The 27400-nt window shown below is 35.6% G+C and overlaps 1 protein-coding gene across 17 annotated transcripts in view; it reads right to left on the bottom strand.

The window, feature by feature from the left end:
- The window catches only part of NSD1 (nuclear receptor binding SET domain protein 1), a 153142-nt gene that overhangs the window by 45495 nt on the left and 80247 nt on the right, over positions 1–27400 (bottom strand). For all 17 annotated transcript variants that reach the window (XM_079144620.1, XM_079144612.1, XM_079144622.1 and 14 more), the window contains 6 exons: positions 22665–22786; positions 20363–20633; positions 18570–18679; positions 6332–6407; positions 3737–3855; positions 2566–2709 (listed from right to left, as the gene is read on the bottom strand). In XM_079144620.1, the coding sequence (XP_079000746.1) occupies positions 2566–2709; positions 3737–3855; positions 6332–6407; positions 18570–18679; positions 20363–20633; positions 22665–22786 (842 nt within the window). The remainder of the gene's footprint in view (positions 1–2565; positions 2710–3736; positions 3856–6331; positions 6408–18569; positions 18680–20362; positions 20634–22664; positions 22787–27400) is intronic.

The following is a 27400-nucleotide window of genomic DNA, read 5'->3' as shown; positions in this document are numbered from 1 at the left end:
AAGGGTTGTGGAAACTGCGAATTCCCAACATTCATTACTTTCAACACTCTAAAATCCTGATTTACATCCCAGAGTGAAGAGGGGGGAAAAAGCCTTATACAATCAATTAGGATTACCCATAGATACCAAAATCTGTGGAGGACCCTTACATAGCCAGGTGTGGTGGCACATGCCTATACTTGCAGCAACTTGGGAGGTTAAGGTAGGAAGATTAAAAGTTCAAGGCCAGCCTGGGCAACTTGTCTCAAAATAAAATATAAAAAGGGCTGGGATGTAGGTCAGTGGTTAGCATCCTGGGTTCAATACCCAGTGCAAACAAACAAAAATCAAAACAACAATAACAACAAAAAAAATCCTTCTGTAACATGGCATATAAAATTTGTGCATAACCTATGCACATCCTTCCCACATGCTTTATTAGAAATCTATATTATTTATAATATCTATATAAACATTCCTTATACTGTATTGTTAAGGAAATAATGACAAAGAAAAAAATCTATACATGTTCAGTACAGACCCAATCATTATAGGTCAAACTATACAGTACATATCAGGAGCAATATAACATTTTTTATTCCACAAATATTTTCCATCCACAATTTGGTAAATCTACAGAAGTGAAACTCCCAGATACTGACTATACTTAATTATGTTAGGAAGAAAGGAAAAAGTGACTAGGCAAGTTCTGTTTTTAAGAAATAAATAAAAGATGCCAGGAGTAGCTGCACATGCCTGTAATCCCAGCTACTTGGGAGGCCAAGGCAGGAGGATTTTAAATTCAAGACCAACTTCCATAATTTAGCAAGTCTCTATCTCATAATAAAAAATAAAAAGGGTTGGGTATATAACTCAGTGGTACACTGCCCCTGAGTTCAATCCCCAGTACCATGAAAAATAAACAAATCAAACAAACAAACAAACAAAAAAAAAAAAAAAAAAAAAAAAAAAAAAAAGAAACAGAACAGGTTTTGGCCATCAAAGTAGAAACAAACAAATGAACAGGAAAGCTTTGGGAAGCAATCCCACAGAGGCAGCCTGGGATTGAGAGGGGTCCCTAGGGCCTTAACCAACCTGCAGCTGGGTTATTCTCACGTTTGTCTCTCCAATTATCCACTATTCATTCACAAACACAAATTCAAAACTGCCATGTGATATATTCTGCGTTATATACTCAATATGCCAATGACATCAATTTTTCTATAAACAAATGGCTTAAATAAGAAAATTTCAATTACAGTACAAATTGAATAATACATTATTTAAAATTAACTCAATGTTATGAATTAACGCAAGTAGTTTTTCTTTTTATATTGGGAAACTTGAGACAAAGGGGTGCTATTCATAAATTATTAAATCACAACATCAAATTTACACAAACACAGATCCACAGAGTCCAGGACCACAAAGGCACCCTATTTTTATTTATTTTTTAATCATCTTTGTAAAATATTTTTATACTCTGACTTGTCTTGCTCCAATAAATAATGAAGATAACTGTCCTCGAGGATTAATACTGTGTTTGGGAGCTGGTCCAAATATGATGAAGCATTCTTTATGTAACAGGGAAAGTGAATACACAAAATAAACTGGTATAAAATAAAATGTTACAATCTGGGTTTATATTTAAGTTGTGTCAATTCAAATTAAATATATATATTATGTATTTGAGCAGTACGTGGTTGGTCTCCCGTATAATCCCAAGTGACTCAAGAATCTGAGGCAAGTTCAAGGCTAGCCTCAGCAATTTAGTGAAACACTGCCTCAAAATAAAAAGGGCAGTGATTGTATCTCAATTATACAGGGCATTTGGGTTCAATCCCCAGCATGGGGGGGGGGGTGTTAAATAAATCTCATATTAAGTTTTTATAAGACACTTTAAGAATTTACATCAGAAGATCATTAAGACTATAAAACGACAGCACACCTAAAGCATATGTTTAACTGATTAATCCCAAAGTCAGATAAGACCCTTAAACAAGAAGGTGGAGTCACATCTCAGAGATGAAACAATGCACAATGATTAGACCTCTAAACTTAAACTGCCTAGATCTTAACACAAGCTTACTGCATGACTACATGCAAGCTATTTAGACTCTGTAGTTTTGTTTCCTAACCTGCAACATGGGAATAATAATAGAACTCGATCTTGTGAGATTACTATGTCATATGACTAAATGATAGAATAAGACTTGACACACAGTAATAACACGTAAGGTGATATCTTCAAAGTACCACTTAGGAAAAAAACTAAAATAGCCCCCAGAAAAATTCCTAAGAAACCCTAAGAGGTCCACACTATGACAGGTACACCACAAGAAAATTATGCTTCACAAACTAATCAGATTCACATTCCTCATCTCAGACCTGCTTAAGGACATTCTTATGGGTCACAGGGACAGGTGGTGAACTCTGTCAAAGAGAAAAGAGTTAGAGCCTTCAAGTAACTCCACTGTAATCATCCAAAATCATTTCTTCTAACCAAAATATGGTCATTCAGAGACAAGAAGGGGATCTCTTAAGATAATCATGCAAAGAAAATATAAGCAGGCAAACATTCTCTACCTGACACACATTCTCCTTGAGTGCCGCTCCTCCACCTCGTTCACCCTGCATTTTTTTAGATGCAGACATTCCAGAGTCATGTTCTACACCCTCCTCAACAGTCTCCTTGGGGCTTGCATCCGTCCTGTGATTCATCAGTTCTCCCTTGCAGAGAAAAAATAATATTCCATACCTGTATTATTGATGTCTCCTCCATCTGACCCCCTCCCTCTGGGCTGCTATTTGTCTAGCCATTAAGCACTTACAGATGTTCAGCCAATCACGCGGGCGGACTGCATGCAATGTTAGTTCTAACCCTGCTGTGATTGGGCGGGTAGTGGGCGCCTCATGCCCTGCCACTAACTGCTCTGAGGCTGTTCCACTGGAACTTTTTGAGCTGTTCCATTTAAAGGTTTCACTAAGGGAGAGAAAACATTCTTAAGTTTATTTGATTACTTATTTGTCCTTCCAAGATCAGTGTTTCCTAAATAATGCCCCCCTTGGGCATTCTATTCAAATTATCCTGGAAAGAAACGCTCTGCATCATAGTATGTGATGCTGACCTGACTGATTCTAATTCTCTTTTAAATTAAGTTGAAAAGCCAGTTAGCATCAATGACTGCACAGAGGTTCTGCAAGGAAAAGGTTTTTCTCCAAGGAAAAGGTTTTAAATCTATGTTTGTTTCTTTGCAGTGCTACAGATGGAACCCAGGGTGTCATGCATGCTGGGCAAGCAGTCTACCACTGAGCTATATCCTCAGTCCTATCTTTGTTTCTTGAAAGGCAATTTTTTATAAATATTATCCCAAAATTGAGTAACTGATGGTCAAAAAATAAGTAAATCCCCCTAACTACAGCAGTTTCAACTTCTAAAGGGCATTATCTAAGTTCACTCATATCATGTGGTTACTTGACATTGTGCTTTCTGGTTTTAGAACGAAGTTACTTAATTTACTTGAATAGTAATCAATTTTTTCTGATGCCTACAGCACAGGATGTGATCTTTATAAAAGATCATATCCTTAATTTCCTTTACTTGGATAAGGCTCTCCTTCCACTTCAGGACCCCTTATGCCTATTACCCATTTCAATATAATACTATTCTTAAGTAAACTGAGGGAGAGGGATGTGGCCTCTACTGTGAAAAGTAGCTTCTCTTCACAATGTCAAAAGATCAGGAACTGAGTAATACCTCTGGGTTTGGAGTTTCTTTTGATGAGTCATCATTTTTCACTTTTTTACATTGCACCTTGGCTGTAACATGCCTCTGTCGTTTTCGCTTTCTTGGTTTATCAAATATCTTGGTAGTGCCTATGAAAGGAAAACAAGTGTTACCTAATGGTAGTTACACATATGTTCAAGAACTACTATCCTTACATAAAGAGATCTCAGACGATAATGGTAGGTTAGAGTAAAAACCAACTTTTAAAACTCATTTAACTATCTAAATGCATCAGTAAGAAAAACATGGGAAGAGAAGAAAACAGACTTATCTATGACTACATAACTAGCTGGGGAAATTGCTACATGTAAGTACTGACTTATGTATATTAAATAATAAATGAACAGGTTATTAAAGCAATTTCACTTTACAAGTTTGAAATGGCACACTTTCTAGTTCCTCCAAGGATGTTCACATCCCATAGATAGAAAAGTCCATTTACTAGACAGGAAAAGATATTAATTCCTAGACTCCAATATAAAAGAAAACAAATTTTATCAACATTATAATTTAAGTAAATTAAGATGGACATATATAAGATTTGGCGTAGAGGATAGGAAAAGATCCCTCAATACGTTTAGTGACTTAAATTAAGATATTCACTTAGTAATAGCATAACCTTTAACACCCAACAGTACAAAATGAATGCACAATTTCATCTGCACATTCTCATATTTAGAAAAAGAAATATTAGTCCCGTCCTCATTTTCCAGTATACATATTTGAACTCCTTGTTATTGTAACACCAAAAGGAATCTAGAGAAATATTTAAAAAATGTTCCAGAATATTATGCTAGGTATCAATATGAATGTTAAGACTGTGGTTCAAAGATTGCCTCAGTGTCATCTGTTTTGACTGCCTCACTGTTTTGACTGCTGTTATCAAAGTTGCTATCTAAGACAAAAAGAAGAGTTAATAGGATGGCAGCATAACAATTAGTTCTCTAATTTTTTTTTTTTTTTTTCCTTTTTGCACTGCTAAGGTTAGAACCCAGGGTCTCACACATGCTAGGCAAATCCCCTCAAGACACTGGGCTCAAAATGCTTACACAATAGAATAATTAGATGAAATTTACAAAAGATAAACTTCACATTACTCATTTTACAAGAAAACTGAAATATAGAGGAAAAGAATGAGCATTATTTTGAAAGCACTTAAGAGCAAGGGGGAAAAAAAAAAAAGACCAAGCAATGGAATTATAATTGCCCACATGATTAAAATAAACTAACAGATTTCTATATGTTAAAAATTTAAGGGGGCTGGGGAGATAGCTCAGTTGGTAGAGTGCTTGCCTTGTAAGCACAAGGCCCTGGGTTCAATGCCCAGCACCCCAAAAAAAAAATTTAATAGTCAAGTGACATATTAAAAGACATATCCAGGGCTGGGGATATACCTCAGTTGGTAGAGTGCTTGCCTTACAAGCACAAGGCCCTGGGTTCAATTCCCAGCACCACCAAAAAAAAAAAAAAAAAAAAAAAAAAGATATATCCCTTAAAGACTATATGAAATAAAATCGTTTCATGATACTCTGTTGGCAGATCACATGTGATATAGTACATTCAAATCTTGGATAATAGTTCAAGAGTGACAGTAATCATAAATGGTTTAGGCACACAAATGATCAAAACAGTAGAAAGAACTGACAAAATCTGGAATGCATAACAACATAGTACTGTCTTTGACCTGGATTTAGTTCCCTGATCCTGCAACCTCATTCTAACATTTCATCTACAAAACAAAAATGATACAGAAAAAAAATCCTCTTTGTAATAGTTTAGACAAATTAGAATTAATAGTCCAATCAAAGGTGTTCAGGAGAGTACATGCTCAATTTATGAATATACTATCTGCATTAAGAGCTGTCCGTACTTCTGGGTAAACAACCACAATCAAAAAGTATAGATTCCAGAAGATAGCTCCTAATGTCATTTGCCCATAAGAGAAAATCACAATGGAATTGGCTCAAAGGTATGCTCTCTTATTCAATCATATACTAACTTACCAAAGATCACAGTCCTTTAAAAATATTAACACAATTTGTGAAAGATTGGCCTAGATGATTTGTGGTCTCCCACTCAACCTGAATTCCACTTCTACTTTACACAAATATAAATTAAATCATGTGCTGGGCACAGTGTCACAAACCTCTACTCCCACCAATTGGAGGGATTGAAGCAAGAGAATTCCAAGTTCAAGGACAGCCTGTGCAACTTAGTGAGACACTGTCTCAAAATGTAAAACAAAAAGTTCTAGAGATGGAGCTCAGAGTTAACGCACCTTGGGTCTAACGCCTAGTACAAAATAAAATTAAAGGAAAAAAATAAAACTCAAAAGACAAGAATTAATGATGCAAATAGATTAGTAAAAAATGAAGGAGAGAATTTTTCTCTACTGTTCCAAGTATTTCCTTGCTCAAAATATAACTTAATTTAATGTAGCAATGGAAAGCCTGAAAATGATTACAGAATCTTAAGAGTTTTGTGAAAAAATTTAAGAAGCACATTTTGGGCATCAACAAAGTGCTTCAATCTGCATTACATTTTCTAAATCTCAAAAATACTCACCTCCAACAAACTCTTTTAAATGAGATGCAGCACATGAATTAGTAATGCCATTCTCGAAGTGACCAGCTTCATAACACTATAAGTAAAAAGCAACATAATTTACCAAGGAATGCAAAATAAACACTTTATCTTACATGCCCAAATCTCAATTGTCCCATGTCCTAGATATCAGAACCTGGCTGTTTTTGGCAAAGAACACCAGAGTAATAGTAAAGGGTTGTACAGGAAATTTCAAGGGGAAAGGCTTTCCAAATTAAAAAAAAAAAAAAAAAAAAAGCTTACGGAAAACTTCCCATACATAAAATAAATACAGAATGCTCCTGAATGAAGTGGGAGAAAAGTAATATGTATCCAGAAACACATCAAGCTCAGCTCTATTCCACCCCAAAACATATTTTAAATTCATATACCCAAAACAGTATTCATTCCATTAGCGAGACTTACTTACTTCATAAACTAAGTATTAAATAGCTTTGAAACATGAAATATCTTTACAACTTAAATATCTTCATTAGAAATACTTGTATGAACCAGTTTAATTCTAAGAAAATACCGTCTAAGAATGATAATATTCACTGTAACTGTAGAACAAAACATTAGTAGCCATAAAAAGTCAATACAAAAGACGTTCTTACTATGAAGTTTCCAGAGGCTGAGAACAAAACAAGATAAAATGCAACTATGAATTTCTGGACACTCATTAAAATTAACTAATAAATTATAAGAATGCAAACTTCCTCATGTTCAATGTACAGTAAAGTCTGACCAAGGTCAAATAAAATGAGAGGGGAAATACTAGATACCCAGGTAAATGAAAACAAAGACTCCTGAACAAATCCACAAAATAAACTTGCATATTTTAAGAAAAACAGCATCTATGTATTATTTTTATAACCAATTTATAGTTCATTATTTAAAATTCATCCAAAAGCTGTGCATCAAAAGAAACAATATTTGGGCTAGGGCTGTATCTCAGTGGTAGCGTGCTTGTCTAGCATGTATAAGGCACTAGGTTCAATCCTTAGCACCACTTAAATATATACAAAAAGGTGGATACAAAAAAATAACATTATTTTAAAAATTAAAATAAATAAATGTTCCCAAACTACACTAAAAAGAACAAGAAAAATATTCTCATTTCCAATTTCATTAATTTTGTCAATAAAAATAGAACACACAAAAAATTATATCCTATGAATAAAAATCTATTCTTAGAATTAAAAAAAAAAAAAAGGACACTATAAGTGCCTTAGATGATGTGAAGATGTCAGTAATTTACTTATACACTGAGTCTAGGGCAGATTAAGCTATGTACTACCTCAGCAAATAAACGCTCTCACCAACCTACTGATTAATCCATCTACAAAAAATGTGGCCACACTAAATGGCCATTAAAATGAAAGTAAATCATGGCTTTAATCTTATGACATAATATACCTGAGAGTAACCAGTATCTCGAAAATGAAACTGACAAGGACATATGGCACCACTCACTCCTAAAACAAACAAGAATCCTATTTTATCCCCTTGTTCTATTATCAAATCTATGCTCATCTCCATGCCACAAAAACTAATAATTCAACAAGGACAAAGAATTAAAACAGAGATCAGGAGTCAGGAACAATCAATGGTGCAACCTGGGAGACAGGCAGGAGGATCGCAAGTTTGAGTCCAGCCTTGGCAACATAGCAAGACCCTTCTCCAAATAATTAATGAAAAAGATTGGGGATATGGCTCAATAGTAGAGTGCCCCTAAACTCATTCCCTAATAACACACACAAAAGGGGAAGTAAGAAAGTGAGCAAGCAATAAGGAAAGAAGTCAGTGAGGTGTATTTAGAATTTTCTGAACAAATTTGACATTGATATAGAGGAAAAATTAACTTTGAAACTCGATCTCATGAATTCAAGTTAGAACAAAGATATCTGTGTGAAACCTAGAACCATAAACCTTCTACAATTAAAAAAAAAAAAAAAAACACACAAGAAGAACATATTTGAGTTCAATGCATAGGCAAAGATTTCTTGAATAGGGCGTAAAGTATTAAATACAGCCAGGTGCAATGGTGCACACCTGTAACCCCAGCGGCTTGGGAGGCTGAGGCCCTAAACGACTCAGTGAGACCCTGTCTCTAAATAAACTCGAAAAAGGACTGGGGAATGTGGCTCAGTGGTTAAGTGCACCTGGGTTCAATACCTGATACTACCACCCACAAAAGTATCAAACATAAATGAGGAAGAATTTTTTCTTCTTATGAGAACAAAACATGAAGAAAATGAATATTTCTCCTTACTGAAAAAAAATTTTTAATTCCTTACTGAAAAATTTTAAGTTTTTATTTCTTTACTTCTCTGGCTCTCTCTTCCTGTTGTTTACCTGTTTACCTCAGAGTCTCTTTCTCCCTTTTCGCATGCTAACAACCAACTTCTTTTGATTACACTCTCACGTTATTATCTAGAACTTCTACATATTCATTTCTTATCCCATTAATAGCTACATCCTACATCCCTCTGCCTCCTCTTTGTCCTCCATTAGAAATTGCAGACCTTATAACAAATCTATTTGTTATACTGAAGATAATAATTGAACTTATTCTGTTTATTATGAAAATATTGTTAATGTCCTCATAGGAGCTATTGGGTCTAGGGTTGCATACTGTCTGAACAGGGCACTTCTAATATTGATCTCCCCCTTAAAGGAAAGGTTTTGGAAACCTACAGGGTCACTATAAGGCAATAGGAGGAAAATGGCATTTTCCCAGATCTGCACTGCTAGAGGGGAAGATACAGGAACAACATGAAAAAACAAGGGAAGAAAATGATCCAAACAAATCTAGATTCTATATTAATAGAATCCAATGACAGTATGGTAGAAGAAATGTCAGAAAAGGAATTCAGATTACATATGATTAAGATGATTTGTGAAGCAAAGGATGATATAAGAGAGCAAATGCAGGTAATGAATGATAATACCAATAAACAGTTGAAAGAGCAACTGCAGGAAGCAAAAGATCATTTCAACGAAGAGATAGAGATTCTCAAAAAAAAAAGCAAAAGGAAATCCTTGAAATGAAGGAGACAATAAACCAAATAAAAAATGCAATGGAAAGCATCACCAAAAGACTAGACCATTTGGAAGACAGGACCTCAGACAATGAAGACAAAATATTTAATCTTGAAAATAAAGTTGCCCAAACAGAGGAGATGGTAAGAAATCATGAACAGAATCTCCAAGAACTATGGGACATCATGAAAAGACCAAATTTAAGAATTATTGGGATTGAGGAAGGCACAGACATACAAACCAAAGAAATGAACAACCTATTCAATGAAATAATATCAGAAATTTTCCCAAGCCTGAAGAATGAAATGGAAAATCAAATACAAGAGGCTTACAGAACACCAAATGGACAAAATCACAACAGATCCACACCAAGGCACATTATAATGAAAATGCCTAACATTCAAAATAAAGATAGGATTTTGAAGACTACAAGAGAAAAGCATCAGATTACATATAGGGAGAAACCAATACAGATATCAGCAGATTTCTCAGCTCAGACTCTAAAAGCTAGAAGGGCCTGGAACAACATATTTCAAGCTCTGAAAGAACATGGCTGCCAACCAAGAATCCTATACCCAGCAAAACTAACCTTCAGATTTGAAGATGAAATAAAATCCTTTCATGATAAACAAAAGTTAAAAGAATTTACAAGTAGAAATGAATGTTCTCAACAAAATACTCCATGAGGAGGAAATGAAAAACAACAATGGAGGTCAGTAAAGGGAGGAACTACCTTAAAGAAAAATCCATTCAAAGGAGAAACCAAGTCAAGTTAAAAACCAAAAATAAGCCAAATGACTGGGAATACAAATCATATCTCAATAATATCACTGAACGTTAATGGCCTAAACTCATCAATCAAAAGACATACACTGGCAGAATGAATTAAAAAGACAGACCCAACAATATGCTGCCTGCAAAAGACTCATCTCATAAAAAAAGACATCCACAGACTAAAGGTGAAAGATGGGAAGAAATATACCATGCACTAGGTCTCAGTAAAAAAGTGGGGGTTTCAATCCTCATTTCAGATAAAGTGGACTTCAAGCCAAAGTTAGTCAGAAGGGAAAAAGAAGGACATTTCATACTGCTTAAGGGAACCATAAATCAGGAAGACATAACGATAGTAAATATTTATGCCCTGAACAAAGGTGCATCCCTGTACATCAAACAAATCCTTCTAATTTTCAGGAATCACATAGACCACAACACAATAATTCTAGGTGACTTTAACACACTGCTTCACCTCTGGATAGATCTTCCAAACAAAAACAAAACAAAGAAACCACAGAACTCAATAACACAATCAATAGCCTAGACTTAATAGACATATATAGATTATTCCATCTATCAACAAGTGAATTCACTTTTTTCTCAGCAGCACATGGAATCTTCTTGAAAATATACCATACGTTATGCCACAAAGCAGCCCTTATGCAAAAAATATAGATACTGCCTTTTGTTCTATCAGATCATAATGGAATGAAATTAAAAATCAAAGACAAAATAAAAAAAACAGAAATTACTTCAACACCTGGAGACTAATTAATATGCTATTGAATGAAACATGGATAACAGAAAACATCAGGGAGGAGATTAAAAAATTCTTAGAGGTCAATGAGAACGATGATACTACATATCAAAATCTCTGGGACACTATGAAAGCGGTACTAAGAGGAAAATTCATTGCATGGAGCGCATTCCAGAAAAGAACAACTAAATGGCCTAACATTACAGTTCAAAGCCCTAGAAAAAGAAGAACAGAATAACAGCAAAAGTAGTGGAAGACAGGAAATAATTAAAATCAGAACTGAAATCAATGAAAGTGAAACAAAAGAAACAATTCAAAAAATTGACAAAACAAAAAGTTGGTTCTTTGAGAAAGTAAACAAAATAGACAAACCGTTAGCCACATAATAAAGAGAAGGAGAGAGAAAACTCAAATTACTAAAATTCATGATGAAAAAAGAAGTATCACGAGAGACACTACAGAGACACATAACATAATGAGAAGCTACTTTGAAAATCTGTATTCCAACAAAATAGAAACTACCGAAGACATTGACAAATTTCTAGAGATGTATGCTCCTCCCAAGCTGAACCAGGAGGACATACACAATTTAAACAGATCAATATCAAGCAATGAACCATTAGGAGAAGCCATCAAAAGCCTACCATCCGAGGGCTGGGGAGATAGCTCAGTGGTTAGAGTGCTTACCTTGCGTGCACAAGGCCCTGGGTTCGATCCCCACTACCGGGAAAAAAAAAGAAAAAGCCTACCATCCAAGAAAAACCCAGGACCAGACGGCTACTCAGCCGAGTTCTACAAGACCTTCAAAGAAGAACTCATTCCAATTCTTCTCAAAGTATTCCAGGAAATAGAAAAGGAGGGAATCCTACCGAACTCATTGTATGAAGCTAATGTCACCCTCATACCCAAACCAGGCAAAGACACATCAAGGAAAGATGAATATAGATGCAAAGATCCTTAACAAAATACTGGCAAACTCTATCCAAAAACATATTAAGAAAATTGTGCACCACAATCAAGTGGGGTTCATCCCTGGAATGCAAGGATGGTTTAATATCCATACATCAATACACGTAATCCATCATGTCAACAGACTTAAGGATAAGAATCATATGGTTATTTCAATTGACGCAGAAAAAGCGTTCGACAAAATACAACACCCCTTCATGCTCAAAACACTATAAAAAATAGGGATAGTAGGAACATACCTGAACATTGTAAAGGCTATTTATGGTAAGCCCATGGCCAACATCTTTTTTTTTTTTTTTAATTTCTTTTTTTTTGGTGGTGTTGGGGATTGAACCCAGGGCCTTGTGCTTGCAAGGCAAGCACCCTACCGACTGAGTTATCTCCCCAGCCCCAACATCATTCTTAATGGGGAAAAACTGAAACCATTCCCTTTAGAAACAGGAACAAGACAGGGATGTCCTCTTTCACCACTTCTATTCAACATTGTCCTCGAAACTCTAACCAGAGCAATTAGACAGACTAAAGAAATTAAAGGGATACAAATAGGAAAAGAGGAACTTAAGCTGTCACTATTTGCTGATGACATGATTCTCTATTTAGAGGATCCAAAAAACTCTTCCAGAAAACTCCTAGACCTCATCATGAATTCAGCAAAATAGCAGGTTATAAAATCAACATTCATAAATCTAAAGCATTTTTATACATAAACGATGAAACATCTGAAAGGGAAATGAGGAAAACAATTCCATTTGCAATAACCTCAAAAAAAAAAAAAAACTTGGGAATCAATCTACCTAAAGAGGTAAAAGATCTCTACAATGAAAACTACAAAACACTGAAGAAAGAAAAGATGGAAAGATCTCCCATGTTCTTGGATAGGCAGAATTAATATTATCAAAATGGCCATATTTCCAAAGGCACTACTATACAGATTTAACACCATTGCAATTAAAATACCTATGACATTTCTCACAGAAACAGAAGAAGCAATCATGAAATTCATCTGGAAGAACAAAAGACCCAGAATAGCCAAAGCAATCCTGGGCTGGAAGAGTGATGCAGGAGGTATCACTATACCAGATCTTAAACTCTACTATAGAGCAATAGTAACAAAAACAGCATGGTATTGACACCATAATAGACAGGTAGACCAATGGGACAGGACAGAAGCCACGGAGACATACCCACATAGGTACAGTAACCTCATACTAAACAAGGGTGCCAAATACTTACAATGGAGAAAAGATAGCCTCTTCAACAAATGGTGCTGGGAAAACTGGAAATCCATATGCAGTAAAATGAAACTAAACCCCTGTCTCTCACCCTGTACAAAACTCAAATCAAAATGGATCAAGGGTCCAGGAATTAGACCTGAGACCCTTCACCAAATAGAAGAAAAAGTAGACCTGAATCTCCATCATGTTGGCTTAGGATCAGACTTTCTTAACAAGACCCCCATAGCGCAAGAAAGAAAAGCAAGAATCAATAAATGGGATAGATTCAAACTAAAAAAAGTTTTGTTTTTTTTTTCTCAGCACAGGAAACAATCAACAATGTGAAAATAGAGCCTACAGAGTGGGAGAAAATCTTTTCCACACACTTCAGACTCATCTCCAAAATCTATAAAGAACTTAAAAAACTTTATATCCAAAATACAAAGAACCCAATCAATAAATGGACTAAGGAAATGGGCAGACAATTCACAGAAGAAGATATACAGGTGATCAACAAATATATGAAAAAGTGCTCAGCATCCCTGTAATTAGAGAAGTGCAAATTAAAACCACCCTAAGATTTCCTCTAACTCCAATTAGAATGGCTGTTATCAAGAACACAAGCAATAATAAGTGTTAGCATGGATGTGGGGAAAAAGGCACAGTCTTACATTGCTGGTGGAGTTGCAAGTTGGTGCACCAATCTGAAAAGCAGTATGGAGATTCCTTAGAAAGCTTGGAATGGACCCACCATTTGACCCAGCTATTCCGCTATCCCACTTCTCGCTTTATACCCAAAGGACTTAAAATCAGCATACTACAATGATGCAGCCACATCAATATTCATAGCAGCTCAATTCACAATAGCTAGATTGTGGAACCAACCTAGATGCCCTTCAACTGATAGATGCATAAGGAAACTATATATATATATATACACATACACAATGGAGTATTACTCAGTCATAAAGAACCGTAAAATTATGGCGTTTGATGGTAAGTGGGTGAAATTGGAAAATATCATGCTATGTGAAAGTGGTCAAGCCCAAAAAACCAAAGGCCAAATGTTTTCTCTAATAAGTGCATGACAATATATAACGGGTGGTGGGGGGGAGAGGAGAAGGACGAACTTTGGATGGTGTAGAGGAAAAAGGGGTGGGAGGGGATGGGAATGGAAAAACAGTAGAATGAAATAGACTGTATTACCCTATATATATGTATGATTACATGAATGGTGTGAATATACATTGTGTACAACTATAGAAATGAAAACTTGTACCCCATTTGTGTACAATGAATCAAAATGTGTCTGTAAAAATAAAAATTTTTTAATAAAGTAATAAAAATTAATAAAAAATTTTTAAAAAGAAAATGAGTAGCCTCAAAATGGGGAAAACATTTCCACAATGCATATCTGACAAAAATTGTATATCTCAAGTAGATAAAGCCCTCCCTTAAAAAAGAAAAAAAAAAAAAAAAAATCAACCACATAATGAAAAGCCTAATCAAATATAAGTATATATACTTCAACAGTCCCTTCACAAAGATGTAGGAATGGCCATTAAGCGGCTCACCACTAGTTATTAGGGAAACACAAATTAAAACTATAAGATAAATGAAAATACAACACCCATGAAAATGGAAATATTTAAAATGACAACAAATCAAATGTTAGTAGAGCTATATAACAACCCTAACTCTGGTATACTGATAGTAGAATGTAAAGTGGCACATCCACTTCAGAGAATTGTATGGCACTTTCTTAAAGTTAAAAATGGGGCTGGGGATATAGCTAGTTGGTAGAGTGCTTGCCTAGGATGCACAAGGCCCTGGGTTCAATCTCCAGCAACACACACACACACAAAAAAAGAAGTTAAAAATGCAATTCCAGCAATTCCATTTTTATATATTTACATCAATACAAATGAAACTATATATCCATCAAAGGCTGGGAAAACATATACTAGTATTTCATTAATAACTAAAACATGAAAAAGACCCAAATGTCCATCACCAGAACACAGAAGCAAACTGTGATATAATCATATAATGATATATTCTACTTAGTAATAAAAAGTAATACATTATATCATTGTGGAAGTAGCTTAAAAGTATAGGTTGAACAAAAGAAGTTTTCATAAAACAAAGCAATATTGATAGCCCTGAATAAGCAGAACTACAGTGATAGAAATAAGAAAGTACTAATTTTAGACAACAAGGGGGAAGTGACTGTAAGAGAAGCACAGGAGTTGAGTATTGGTACATACATATAATACTAGTTATTGGAGAGACCGATGCAGGAGGAAGAAAAGTTCAAGCTGGTTGTGGCACTCTCGTGAGAATCTGTCTCAAAAACGTCATGAGACCCTAGGTGCAATCCCCAGTATTAAAACACAACCACACACACACACACACACACACACACACACACACACACACACAGGAGGCAAGGTGAACTTTCTAGGGTGATGAATAAAGATTATATGTACTTTGTTGATTCCTGCATGGTATATAGGATTATCTAAGTCATCCAACAGACCAATTAAAACCTATACATTTTTAGCAGTACCAATGATATTCCAAGTTTTAAAAACAAGTGTAGCCCAGAAAAAAAAAAAAAAAAAAAAAAAAATTAACAGGTATAGGATATATTTGCCTAATATAAATTAAAGCTAAATAAATCATACCATACATTTTACATCCTTAAAAATAATATCCCACAAACATGGCAGAGCAGCACACTTTAAATCAGAAATTGTAATTTGACAGAGCAAGGTTACACAAGTGAACAAGACATTTTAAGTAACCTACCTTCAAAACCACTAAAATTTGATCTTATTTCTTTGATTCACTTAACTAACTTGAACTGCTACTTTCTGTGAAATCTATCACCTCAAATCTAGCAATAATACAATAACCTCTCATGACTCACCTTATACAATACTACTAAATACATCATCTCACTGCAAATGTCACATTCATCCTCAAAAACATTCAAATGATTCCCATGGAGTAAATTCATCACAGGCTTATTAGACTACATGGTTCAATGAGTACAGTGAGCAGGAGAGATGAGATTGTCACTAAAGGTTGTACAAACTGCAGAGAAAATTCAGAGGGCAGGAGATACACCTAACAATAATTAAAAAGACCAAGTCAAAAGACTGAGAAGAATAAAAGACATACTGTTTTGTTTTTTTAAATAAGGTACGAAACAAACTTTATAACACCTAATCAAACAGGTGAATACCTAACAAAAACAAAAAACAATGGAACTAAAATAGCCTTATAGGAGTAGCAGACATTTCTTAAGGAATCAGTATTCAGCAATTACCTATTATAAAATTAATTAATTTTCTACTTTCATCTGCTTTTTAATAATGCTTTCTTGACTACTAAAAACCAACTCTGAAGGCATGCACATTGGTCCATGCCTGTAAACCCAGTGGTTCGGGAGGGTGAGGCATGAGGATCCCAAGTTCAAGCCAGCCTTAGCAATTTAGTGAAACCTGAACAACTTAGCAAGATCCTGTTTCAAAATAAAAACTAATAAAAAGAGATGTAGGGTGTAGCTCCTAAGTTCAATTACCAGGATCCAGGACCCACCCCCCACACACACAAAAAAAAACAACTTGCAAACCCAGAATCTTAAATTCAAGTATTTCTACCATGATTGTAACAGAGATAGGTCTTATGCAGGCAAGATAACAGAATAGTGGCCTAGTCTAGTGGCCTTAATCTAGTGGCCTAAGAGAGCACAGTGATACACAAGTAAGGCAAGGAGTTTTCAGCCCGGGGACAAAAAAATTATTGTAAATACAAATTTATTCAACTGTAGAAACTTTTCAAATATTCTCATTTGTAAAGAAAACCTGAAGCCAGTGCACACACTTAGCCAAGCTACTTCTCAGATTTCTGACAGGTCATATATGCTTACTGACACTGCATATTTCTTTGTCCATCCTTCCTTATTTACAAGGGATACATTATAAGAACTCCAACAGATGCTTGAAAGTACAGACAACTGAACACTATGTATATATTGTCTCCTACATATACAGACCAATGATAAGTTTTAATGTATAAATTATGCATAGAAAAAGATTAACAATAACTAATTTTAAAATAAATGAAAAAAAAAAAAAAAAAAAAAAACAGAAAAATGCACTTGGTGTGGTAGTGCACCCATGTAATCACAGCTACTTAGGAGGCTGAGGCAGGAGGATTCCAAGTTCAAGGCTGGCCTGAACAACTTAGGGAGACTCCGTCTCAAAAAAAGAGAGAGAGAAAGAGAGAGAGAGAGAGAGAGAGAGAGAGCGCACGAGCGAGCTGGGAATGTGTCTGTCTCAGTGGCAGAGTGCTTCCTAACATGTGCAGAGCCCTGGGTTCAATCCCCAGTATGGCCAAGGGGGGGAAAAAAAAAAAAAACAGAGCAATTTCAACAGCATATTGTAATAAAAGTTATATGAATGTGTGTATTTCTCTCTCTCTCTCAAAATATAATACTATACTCACCAGAGTTAATCTGTCCCCTCCATGTTCTATGCCCTGGTGCCTCCTTTGCACTTTTATGAATGTAGGTTCTATTGGACATCTTTTTCCAGAAGAGCCTGTTTCCATTGCAATTGAAGGCTTGCTTTTGATAGTATCCTTTCCACCTATTCAGATTCTTTAACTGTATTGGAAATGCGGCAGTAGCTTCTTCACCCACAGACATATCCTCTCTAGTAACTTTTAGATTTTTCAGTTCAAAACTATTCCTAAATCTGGGTAACCATCCTTTACTGGCAGTAAATGGTATGATGCCACTTAACGCCTTTTCCATCTTAACTAAACACTTATGCAATGTGGCTGTTACTTTTTCAATATATGATGTGACAGCAAAACTAGCATAAATTTCTTCTTTATTCTTCATACTTTCACAGATCTCAGCAACCTCAACGTACATTTTTTCCTTTCCTTATACCATTTCACTTAAAAGGAAGCACTTTATGGCTTATCTTCAGCAATTCCAAACTCCCAGCATCACTACTCTTACAATGTTGAGGCCATTATTAAGTACAATAAGGGTGACTTGAATACAAACACTATGATACTATGACAGTTGGTCAGGTAACATGGCTACTAGGTGGATCCACAAGTGAGGAGTGCACAATGTGAATATGTTGGACAAATGGATGATTCATATTCAGGACAGAGTGAAATGGTGTGAGATTTTTATCATGCTACTCATAAAGAAATATGAACAATTTAAAACTCATGAATTGTATATTCCGGGAATTTTCCATTTAGTATTTCAGTACACAGTTGACCACAGTAACCTGAAACTGTGGAAACGGAAACCACAAATAAAGGTGCTACTCCATTATGTTTATCAATGTTAATAAAAAAGCTATTTTTAAAAATTCCCTATTTCCTGGGAAATACTTAGACCATTTTAAAATTAACAAAAATAACATACCTTTTTAGAAAAGCCAAGGTCTCCCTTCTTGGGCATAAATCCAGGGTCTAAATCATTCGATTCAAGAAGTTTCTTTGTTGGTTTTCTTTGACGCTTACTTTCATAATTTCCTAAAATACACACACCTTCTTATTAAATGATTTAGAAACTGGGCACAAGCTAATTTTGAAAAGAATCTGTATACACAGAATCACAACACTGTATTCCTCAGAATCTTATGGGGAGGGTAGGATGGGAATTTATTTATCTTAATATATTATTTAAAATAACCAAGCAAAAGGCTCTAAATGACGACACAAACTCGTGAGGATGTTCTTAAGTATGGATTTTTTTTTTTTTTTTTTTTTTTTTAAATCACAGAAAAACTAAGGGAGATGCCAAAGACTTGAACTGTAGGGATTGAACCCAGGGCCTTGTGCTTATGAGGTAAAAGCACTCTACCAATTGAGCTACATCCCCAGACCCTAAAAAATCTTTTTGGGGGCCAGGTGCAGTGCTATACACCTGTAATCCCAGTAATTCAAGAGACTAAGGCAAGAAGATCACAAATTGAAAGCTACCTTCAGAAAGTTAGCAAGACTGTTGAAAAATGAAATAAAAAGGGTTTAGATTATAACTAAATGGCAGAGACTCTCTGGGTTCAATTCTTGGTACTACCAAAAAAAGAAATTGTTCTGGGCTACAGATGTGTCTCAGTAGTGGAGCACTTGCACGGTGCTAGGTTCCAACCCCAGCACAACACTGCACTGCACAAGTATGTGGTCAAAGCCTGATTGTCATGGCACAATCTTTTAAAAAATGATTGCAATCATGGCACAAGGCTTTTAAAAAATGAAGTTTAAATCCTTGATACTGCCTCAAAGCATAAGCAGAATTAGGTTTCTTTGGTCCCCTCTATTCAAAGGAAACTCTCACAAGCTACTATTGGGAATGTAAAAAAAAGTTTTATCTAAAATTTAAAAGCAAACAGAAGAGAATTCTTCACATATCAGGGCTGACTAAAACATTCAATAGTGCAAAGGTAAATGTGACACTACATTTATATCTAACTCTCCCTAGGTAACATGTTAAGAATGATAAAGTGAGCCAGAAGGCACACACCTGTAGTCCTTATTATGAGGGAGGCTGGGGCAGCAAAATTGCAAGTTCAAGGCCAGCTTGGGCAACTTACCAAGACCCTGTCTCAAAATGAAAACTAAAAAGGACTGGGGATATAGCTCAGTGGTAGAGCACCCCTGGATTCAAGCCCTAGTATGGAAGGAGGGGAAAAAAGAATGATATAAAGATAAGCAACTAGTAATGAATTAACTTATAGGAAATATTTATGCTTCTTAACTCCTTACTATGTATGTATTCAGGCATATAATACTACACATTTTTACTACACTATGATCTCCATTTTATAGATATGAAAACAAGTTCATAGATTAAAGAATTTCCTAAGTAATACAGAAATTGGTGGAGCTATAAACACAGCATAGATTTTAAGCACTTATTCCACTAATGTCCAATGCCTATCCTTCCCTGTTTATTCACATGGTGGCTGAATGATAACCGTGAAAAGCAATAATGAGCAATCAAGGTAGTTCTTAAAACATGTCTTTTTGAGAGTGTACCATAAATTAGTTCATGGTCAGAAAGTATATCAAAAAACCCACTATTTTAGGAATATCCCAGGATGAAAATGTGTTTGTTGCCAACAGTTAAAATGTTAGCTTTACATCAAAACATGCTACAAATCTGTTGCCTCCAATCATATCCACTTATACACTGAGACCCCAACCCCACCTTACCTGGTGTTTTAACAAGCAATTCCTCAGACTCAAGGGCAGGTCGTAGGGAGACTTCTGGAGCCACAGGAATAGACAAGGTTAGCTGTGGCAACTCAGCATGTCCACCTCCAAGTTCTGACTGAGCCAAGGGTCCCTCCAAAAATGGAGCCTCCCTTTCAAGAACTGGAGGCTCTTCTTTGGTTGAAATCAAAGAATTCTCATCCACCTGCTTGTTCTGAGCACTAGTTCGACATCGGGCTACAAGGTTTTCTTCTTCGCAGCGGGAACTTACCTGAGGAAAAAGAAAAAAAGAAACACTAGAATACCCAAGTCAAAATTGCTAAAATTTGCCAAAAAGAATAATGCATTCAAAAGAAATGAAATTTTGACACAAACTACAAGGTGGATAAACCTTGAGAACATACTGAAGGAAATAAGCCAAACAGACAAAATTTCAAGTGTTTCATGGTTCCACTAATATAAGCTATGTAAAAAATAAAAATTCATGGACAAAAAGTAGAATTGTGGTTGCAGGGGCTGAGGGGGAAAGGGAATTATTGGTTGCTGGGTACCAAGTTTCATTTTGAGAATATAAAATGCTCTAGAGAAGGAAGACTGGTAATGATGATTGTATAACAATGTAACCATACTTCATGTCACAGAATTGTACACTTAGTTAATGTGGTAAACTTTTTGTTATATCTGTTTTATAATTTTAAACAAACAAAAAATAGGGTTCATTGAGATACACAGAAGCTACAAAAACTCCTAAGTCCATGACAATAATCCAAAAAAGGAAAAAAGTTTCCCCAATATATCACCAATTAAAATAACTACAAGTTCCTTAAATCATAATTAGTAGGAAAGAAAGAGGCACAATAAGTGCTTCAGATAATAAAAGAGATTCAAGCTAAAAATAGAAGAAATAATAAAATCTCCAAATTTCTATTGTGTAAACTCTTAACAAAATTATTGACAAAGCCAAGGATCTTCAATAGGTATTTTTTAAAAAATAGCAGAGAAATGGATAATAAGGAACAAAACAATCCTTTAAAACCAAAATAATTACACACGTCCTGCTTCCTGATAAAAAGGGGTAAATAAAACTTAAAGGAATGAGTCACCACAATGGACAAGTTTATAGTATAAACCTTCTAATGCCATGCAATATGTAAAATATCATCTATAAACTAAAAATTTTAACTTCCCCTTAAAACGACTATAGGTAATAAAGAGACAAAAAAGTGAGGGCTGTGGAGGAAGCACTCACAAATACGGAAAGGAGATACCCCATAGGCCAATATTAGCTAATTTTATAAGATGCAAAACTGTTAAAATGATTATAAAGGAAATTATTTTTCAGAGATGCATATTAAGGTGTTCAGGGATATACTGTCAAAAAGTCTCTCTAGCTAGGGATGTAGTTACATAGTAGAGGGCTTGGGTTAGAATGTGCAGTATTGTGGTACTGATCCCCAGTGGCACAAAAATCAAAACAAAAATAAAATGTCTCATTTAAAATAGTTTAAAATCTACTCAACACTACATAACAACATTCCTAAGTCATTAAATAGTCTTCAAAAGCAAAGAGGGGGAAAATATATGTAGAGCAAGGTGTGGTGGTACACACCTGTCAGGGATTCAAGAGGCTGAGGTAGTAGGATCACAAGTTGGAGGCCAGGATTGGAAATTTAGCAAGATCCTGTCTTGAAATAAAAATAAAAAGGGCTGTAGCTCAGTGGCAGAGTGCCCCCTACCCAACCTCCCTGCCCCCTGGGTAGGGGGGTGGGGAGGGGGGGAGCAGGGGGTTTCAATCCCAAGGAGGGAAGTTTGAAAATCAAGAAAAGGCAGGCAGGTAGGCAGGCAGATATAACAGACATAGGGCTGGGGGGTATAGCTTAGGGTTAAGAGTGCTTGCCCAGCATGTCCCCGGGGGGTTGTTTTGTTATAATTTTTGTTTTAGGTACCAGGGATTAGGGATTGAATCCAGAGGCACTTAACCACTGAGTCACATCCCAGTCCTTTCTTGTATCTTATTTAGAGACAGGGTCTTGCTAAGTTGTTTAGGACCTAAGTTGCTGAAGTTAGCTTTTATCCAGCACCAGAAAAAAAAAAAAGGGGGGGGTGGGGGGAGGCAGGGAGACCACCGATAACACAATATAAAGAATAGTTACCCATTTCTCTTAAATAATTAATAAAGATGTTTTAAAAACTGAAAAATCCAGATTCCAATTCAGGAATTTATTGCCTCATGAAGACAAAATACAATATTGAAGACAAAATAAGAAGCATAATAAAAGCTTGTTGAATCACTGTCACATACCTTGTGTACCTGTTCCTGTACCTTCTTTTTTTTCTTAGGAGCAAATATCTGATCATATTCTTCTGTATATTCCAGAAGCCACTTGCTGGGCTTCCTAAGGCGTTTCTTCTCAGACCGCACAGCTAGAAGGAGAAATAAGTTCAATACTAACTAAAAAGCTGCAGGGAAATTCACCAATTTCCTAAAACCATATTCACACTCCCAAAAGTACCAAGATGGGAAATCACATAGCAAACAGATTCTAGCTTACATTGGAAAAGGCACAAAACTATTTGCTATGTTGTATCACAACAAAATTGCAGAAGGGGAACTTTCATTATTACACATACACATACCATACACACAGCCATCCGATTTTAAGGAAAAAGTTAAATTTAAGCTGACATCCTGTAGTGACCAACATCAGTCCAAATAAACCTAACATAAAAATATACATCATGGGTTATTTTTAGTAACATCTCTGAGCCAGGTGCAATGGCACACTCCTGTAATCACAAACTACTCAGGAGCCTGAGGCAGAAGGATGGCAAGTTCAAGGCCAGCCTTGGCAACTTGGCAAAACCATGTCTAAAATAAAAAATAAAAAGGGACAGGGATGTAGTTCAGTGAAGAGCACCTAGTGTAAATCCTCAGTACTGTATTAAAAAAAAAAAAATGAAGATCTCTCTGGATTAAACAGAATATTAGACACTGAGATAAATTTACCTAATCAGCACTACCATTTTAGTTTCAAAAGCACTTTATAATTACCTCATTAATTTTCCACCACAGAACTGCAATGAGTTTCACATTAGAAATATGAATAACAAAAATACATAAATAGCAATACCAGATCTTCAACTCTACTACAAAGCAATAGTAACAAAAACAGCATGCTATTGGTACCAAAATAGAAAGGTAGATCAATGGTACAGAATAGAGGACATGGACACAAACCCAGATAAATACAATTTTCTCATACTGGACAAAGGGGCCAAATATATGCAATGGAGAAAAGATAGCCTCTTCAACAAATGGTGCTGGGAGAATTGGAAATCCATATGCAACAGAATGAAAGTAAACCCATATCTCTCACCGTGCACGAAACTAAACTCAAAATGGATCAAGGACCTCGGAATCAGACCAGAGACCCTGCAAATTATAGAAGAAAAAGTAGGTCCAGATCTTCAACATGTTAGCTTAGGACCAGACTTCCTCAACAAGAATAGCATAGCACAAGAAATAAAAGCAACAATCAATAACTGGGATAGATTCAAACTAAAAAGCTTTCTCTCAGCAAAGGAAACTATCAGCAATGCGAAGAAAGAGCCTACAGAGTGGGAGAAAATCTTTGCCAATCATACTTCAGATAGAGCACTAATCTCCAGAATCTATAAAGAACTCAAAAAACTCTACACCAAGAATACAAATAATCCAATCAATAAATGGGCTAAGGAAATGAATAGACACTTCACAGAAGAAGATCTACAAGCAATCAACAAACATATGAAAAAATGTTCAATATCTCTAGTAGTAAGAGAAATGCAAATCAAAACTACCCTAAGATTCCATCTCACCCCAATTAGAATGGGGATTATCAAGAATACAAGCAACAACAGGTGTTGGTGAGGATGTGGGGAGAAAGGTATACTCATACACTGCTGGTGGGGCTGCAAATTAGTGCAGCCACTCTGGAAAGCAGTGTGGAGATTCCTTAGGAATCTTGGAATGGACCTACCATTTGACCCAGCTATCCCACTCCTCGGCCTATACCCAAAGGACTTAAAATCAGCATACTACAGAGATGCAGCCACATCAATGTTCATAGGTGCTCAATTCACAATAGCCAGACTGTGGAACCAACCTAGATGTCCTTCAATTGATGAATGGATAAAGAAACTGTGGGATATATATATATACACACACACACACACACACACATATATACACAATGGAATATTACTCAGCCATAAAGAATGATAAAATTATGGCATTTGCAGGCAAATGGATGAAATTGGAGAATATCATGCTAAGTCAGATAAGCCAATCTCAAAAAACCAAAGGACGAATGATATCACTAATAAGTGGATGATGACACATAATGGGGGGAAGGAGGGGTTAGTGTTAGGGTTAGAGTTAGGGTTAGGGAGGAGGGCAAGAATGGAGGAAGGAAGGACTGTACAGAGGAAAAAGAGGGGTGGGAGGGGTGGGGAGAAGGGAAAAATAACAGAATGAATCAAACAACATTACCCTATGTAAATTTATGATTACACAAATGGTATGCCTTTACGCCACGTACAGAGAAACAACATGTATCCCATTTGTTTACAATTAAAAATAAGAAAAAAAATACATAAATATCTAAATGTATGTCATTACCACAATGTGATAAAAATATATGCACAAGACAGAAGAGTAAATACAGTGTCCTTCAGTATTCATGGGGTGTTATTCTAGGAATCCCAGATATCAAAATCTGTAGGTGCCCACGTCCCTCATATAAAATGGCATCATATTTGCATATAACCTACACTTATCCTCTCCTATACTTCAAATTATTTACCCATGACTTATATAGTCCATTTTATATAAATAATTATTATCCCCTTAACAATAATTTTTTAAAAATGTCTGAACACGTTCATTACAGACGCAATTTCCATTCTGCAATTTTCTCCCCTAGGACTGAACACTGAACTAGAGCACTCTACCACTGAGCTATATTCTTATTATACCTTTTTATTTTGAGATAGGGTCTCACTAAGTTTCTAAGGCAGGCTTCAAACTTGCAATACTCCTGCTCTGGCTTCCTGAATTGCTGATATTACAGGATCAACAGTTGGATGAATCCCCAGATTCATCAAGTTGGACAAAAGCACAAATGTGCAGAACCCACGGATACAGAGGGACAACTACATAATATATTTCTTTGAATTAATGGTAGAAACAAATATCTCTTAAAACTTCCCAATAAAACTTTGTTTTGTGCTGGGGAGGTAGGTGAGGGCACTTTTTGGGAACGGAACTAACACCTACATAATGGAAGGTAGAAGGTAATGTCTACCCAGGAGGCAAGAGGCATTTCATGAAGTTATGATGACCTCTGGAAGTTGTTCCTACCCTCGGTTGAACGTGGCACTGCTGATATTCTTTACAATAAAAGGAAAGCAATAAGCCCAGGAGTCCAAAGTAACCTGGCCAACAAATTGAGACCCCCATCTCCAAAAACACCCCCAAAAGTTGAAACCAAGAAGAAAAGGGTCACATGTGAGTACTAGCTTCACAAAAACACCTGCTTCTTAGTACTTAGAAATGAGCCATAAAACCTTTTACTAGGGCAAGATGCTTAGACAGTTTCATTTTACTACTAGTAAATGCTGTAATTTGATAGCAGTAAATACTGGTAATTTACTACCTTTTACGTTATTTAAAATTAATATTAAAAGCTGAAATAGTTATTAAAATTGTATGCCTGCATTGCTCCAAATAAAATTATGTGGCTAGTTAAAACATGAAAATCATTGGAATTTTCCTAACTTTTCCAAGGTAAGCAATAAATCTATAAATGACCCAAAGTGGAGAGATTTTTCCCAAGCAATTATTTCAAAAGAAATTAAAACCATAAGCCAAGTAATTATTTCCTTCAAATAATAATGTTTGAAAACCTCATTTAGGTAAAAAAGAAATGAGTCAAAAATATAAGTTGGGATTAAATACACACATTCATACCTATGACAGTTAATGGCAATTACTTTATGTTCTGAGGAAAGTTAATTATGCTTCAATAAATTCCCACCCAAGCTTTCAAACACCAATGACATTTTAATAGAAAAAAAGAACAAAGAAATGAAAGGAAGGAGAGGGTTACTATGTACCAGGTGATGTTAAGCCAATTACCATTCAAGAATGGTATCATATTTGCATATAACCTACACTTATTCTCTCCTATACTTCAACTTGTAACTTAGAGAATAAAATGCATTTTTTTTGCTAGACCCAAAAGGTATAAAGTTAATAATAATAAATTGCTGAAAAATGTTCTAAATATGTATTCTCACTGTGACCTTTACTTCCTTTTAAGAAGACCAGTAAAAGTTTAAGAGATCATCCTACATTGAACAATAACCAAGAAGCCCTGAACCAAGAACAATTTGCCCTGAGTTTTGGTGACTACTGGGAAAACTAGAACCAGAAGCAATAAAGCAAGACCAGGGATAAAGGTATAGTTAAGAGATAGAGTGTGTGCCTAGCAATACTTGAGTATATGGGTTTTATCTCCAGCACTGTGAAAGAAAAAAAGACCGACCACAGAGAAAAACAAAGGCATAAATTCCTTAATCTTAAATTAAATTGAGAAATCAGAGGAAAAAAAAAAAATCTGAAAAGACAAGGACACATCTTTATACCAAAAAATTTTCTCCTAATCTGGCACACACCTGACATTTCAACTAAAAGCCAACTAAATAATCCAGAACAATGATACTGAAAACGTTCTCCTAAAAGAGCAAATGAATTAGGAAGGCCACACTGGGTTACAGCAAATTATTAATTTAAGAGTTTACCAGGGGCTGACGTTTATTGTAGCTCAGCAGTAGAGCACATGCTCAGAATGCCTGATTCCCTGGTTTCTATCCCACACACAACAAAAACAAAAAGACAAACAAAATTCCTCCTACCCTATGTTACAATACATTTTGTCAGGCCAATATTATCCTGATACTAAAATTAGATAAAAGAAATCACACACGTACACATAC

The sequence above is a fragment of the Sciurus vulgaris genome, assembly GCF_902686455.1.
Source record: "Sciurus vulgaris genome assembly, chromosome: 6".
Classification (NCBI taxonomy): Eukaryota; Metazoa; Chordata; class Mammalia; order Rodentia; family Sciuridae; genus Sciurus; species Sciurus vulgaris.
Note: the sequence above shows the minus strand (reverse complement) of the source record. Positions and strands in the feature narration are given on the sequence as shown.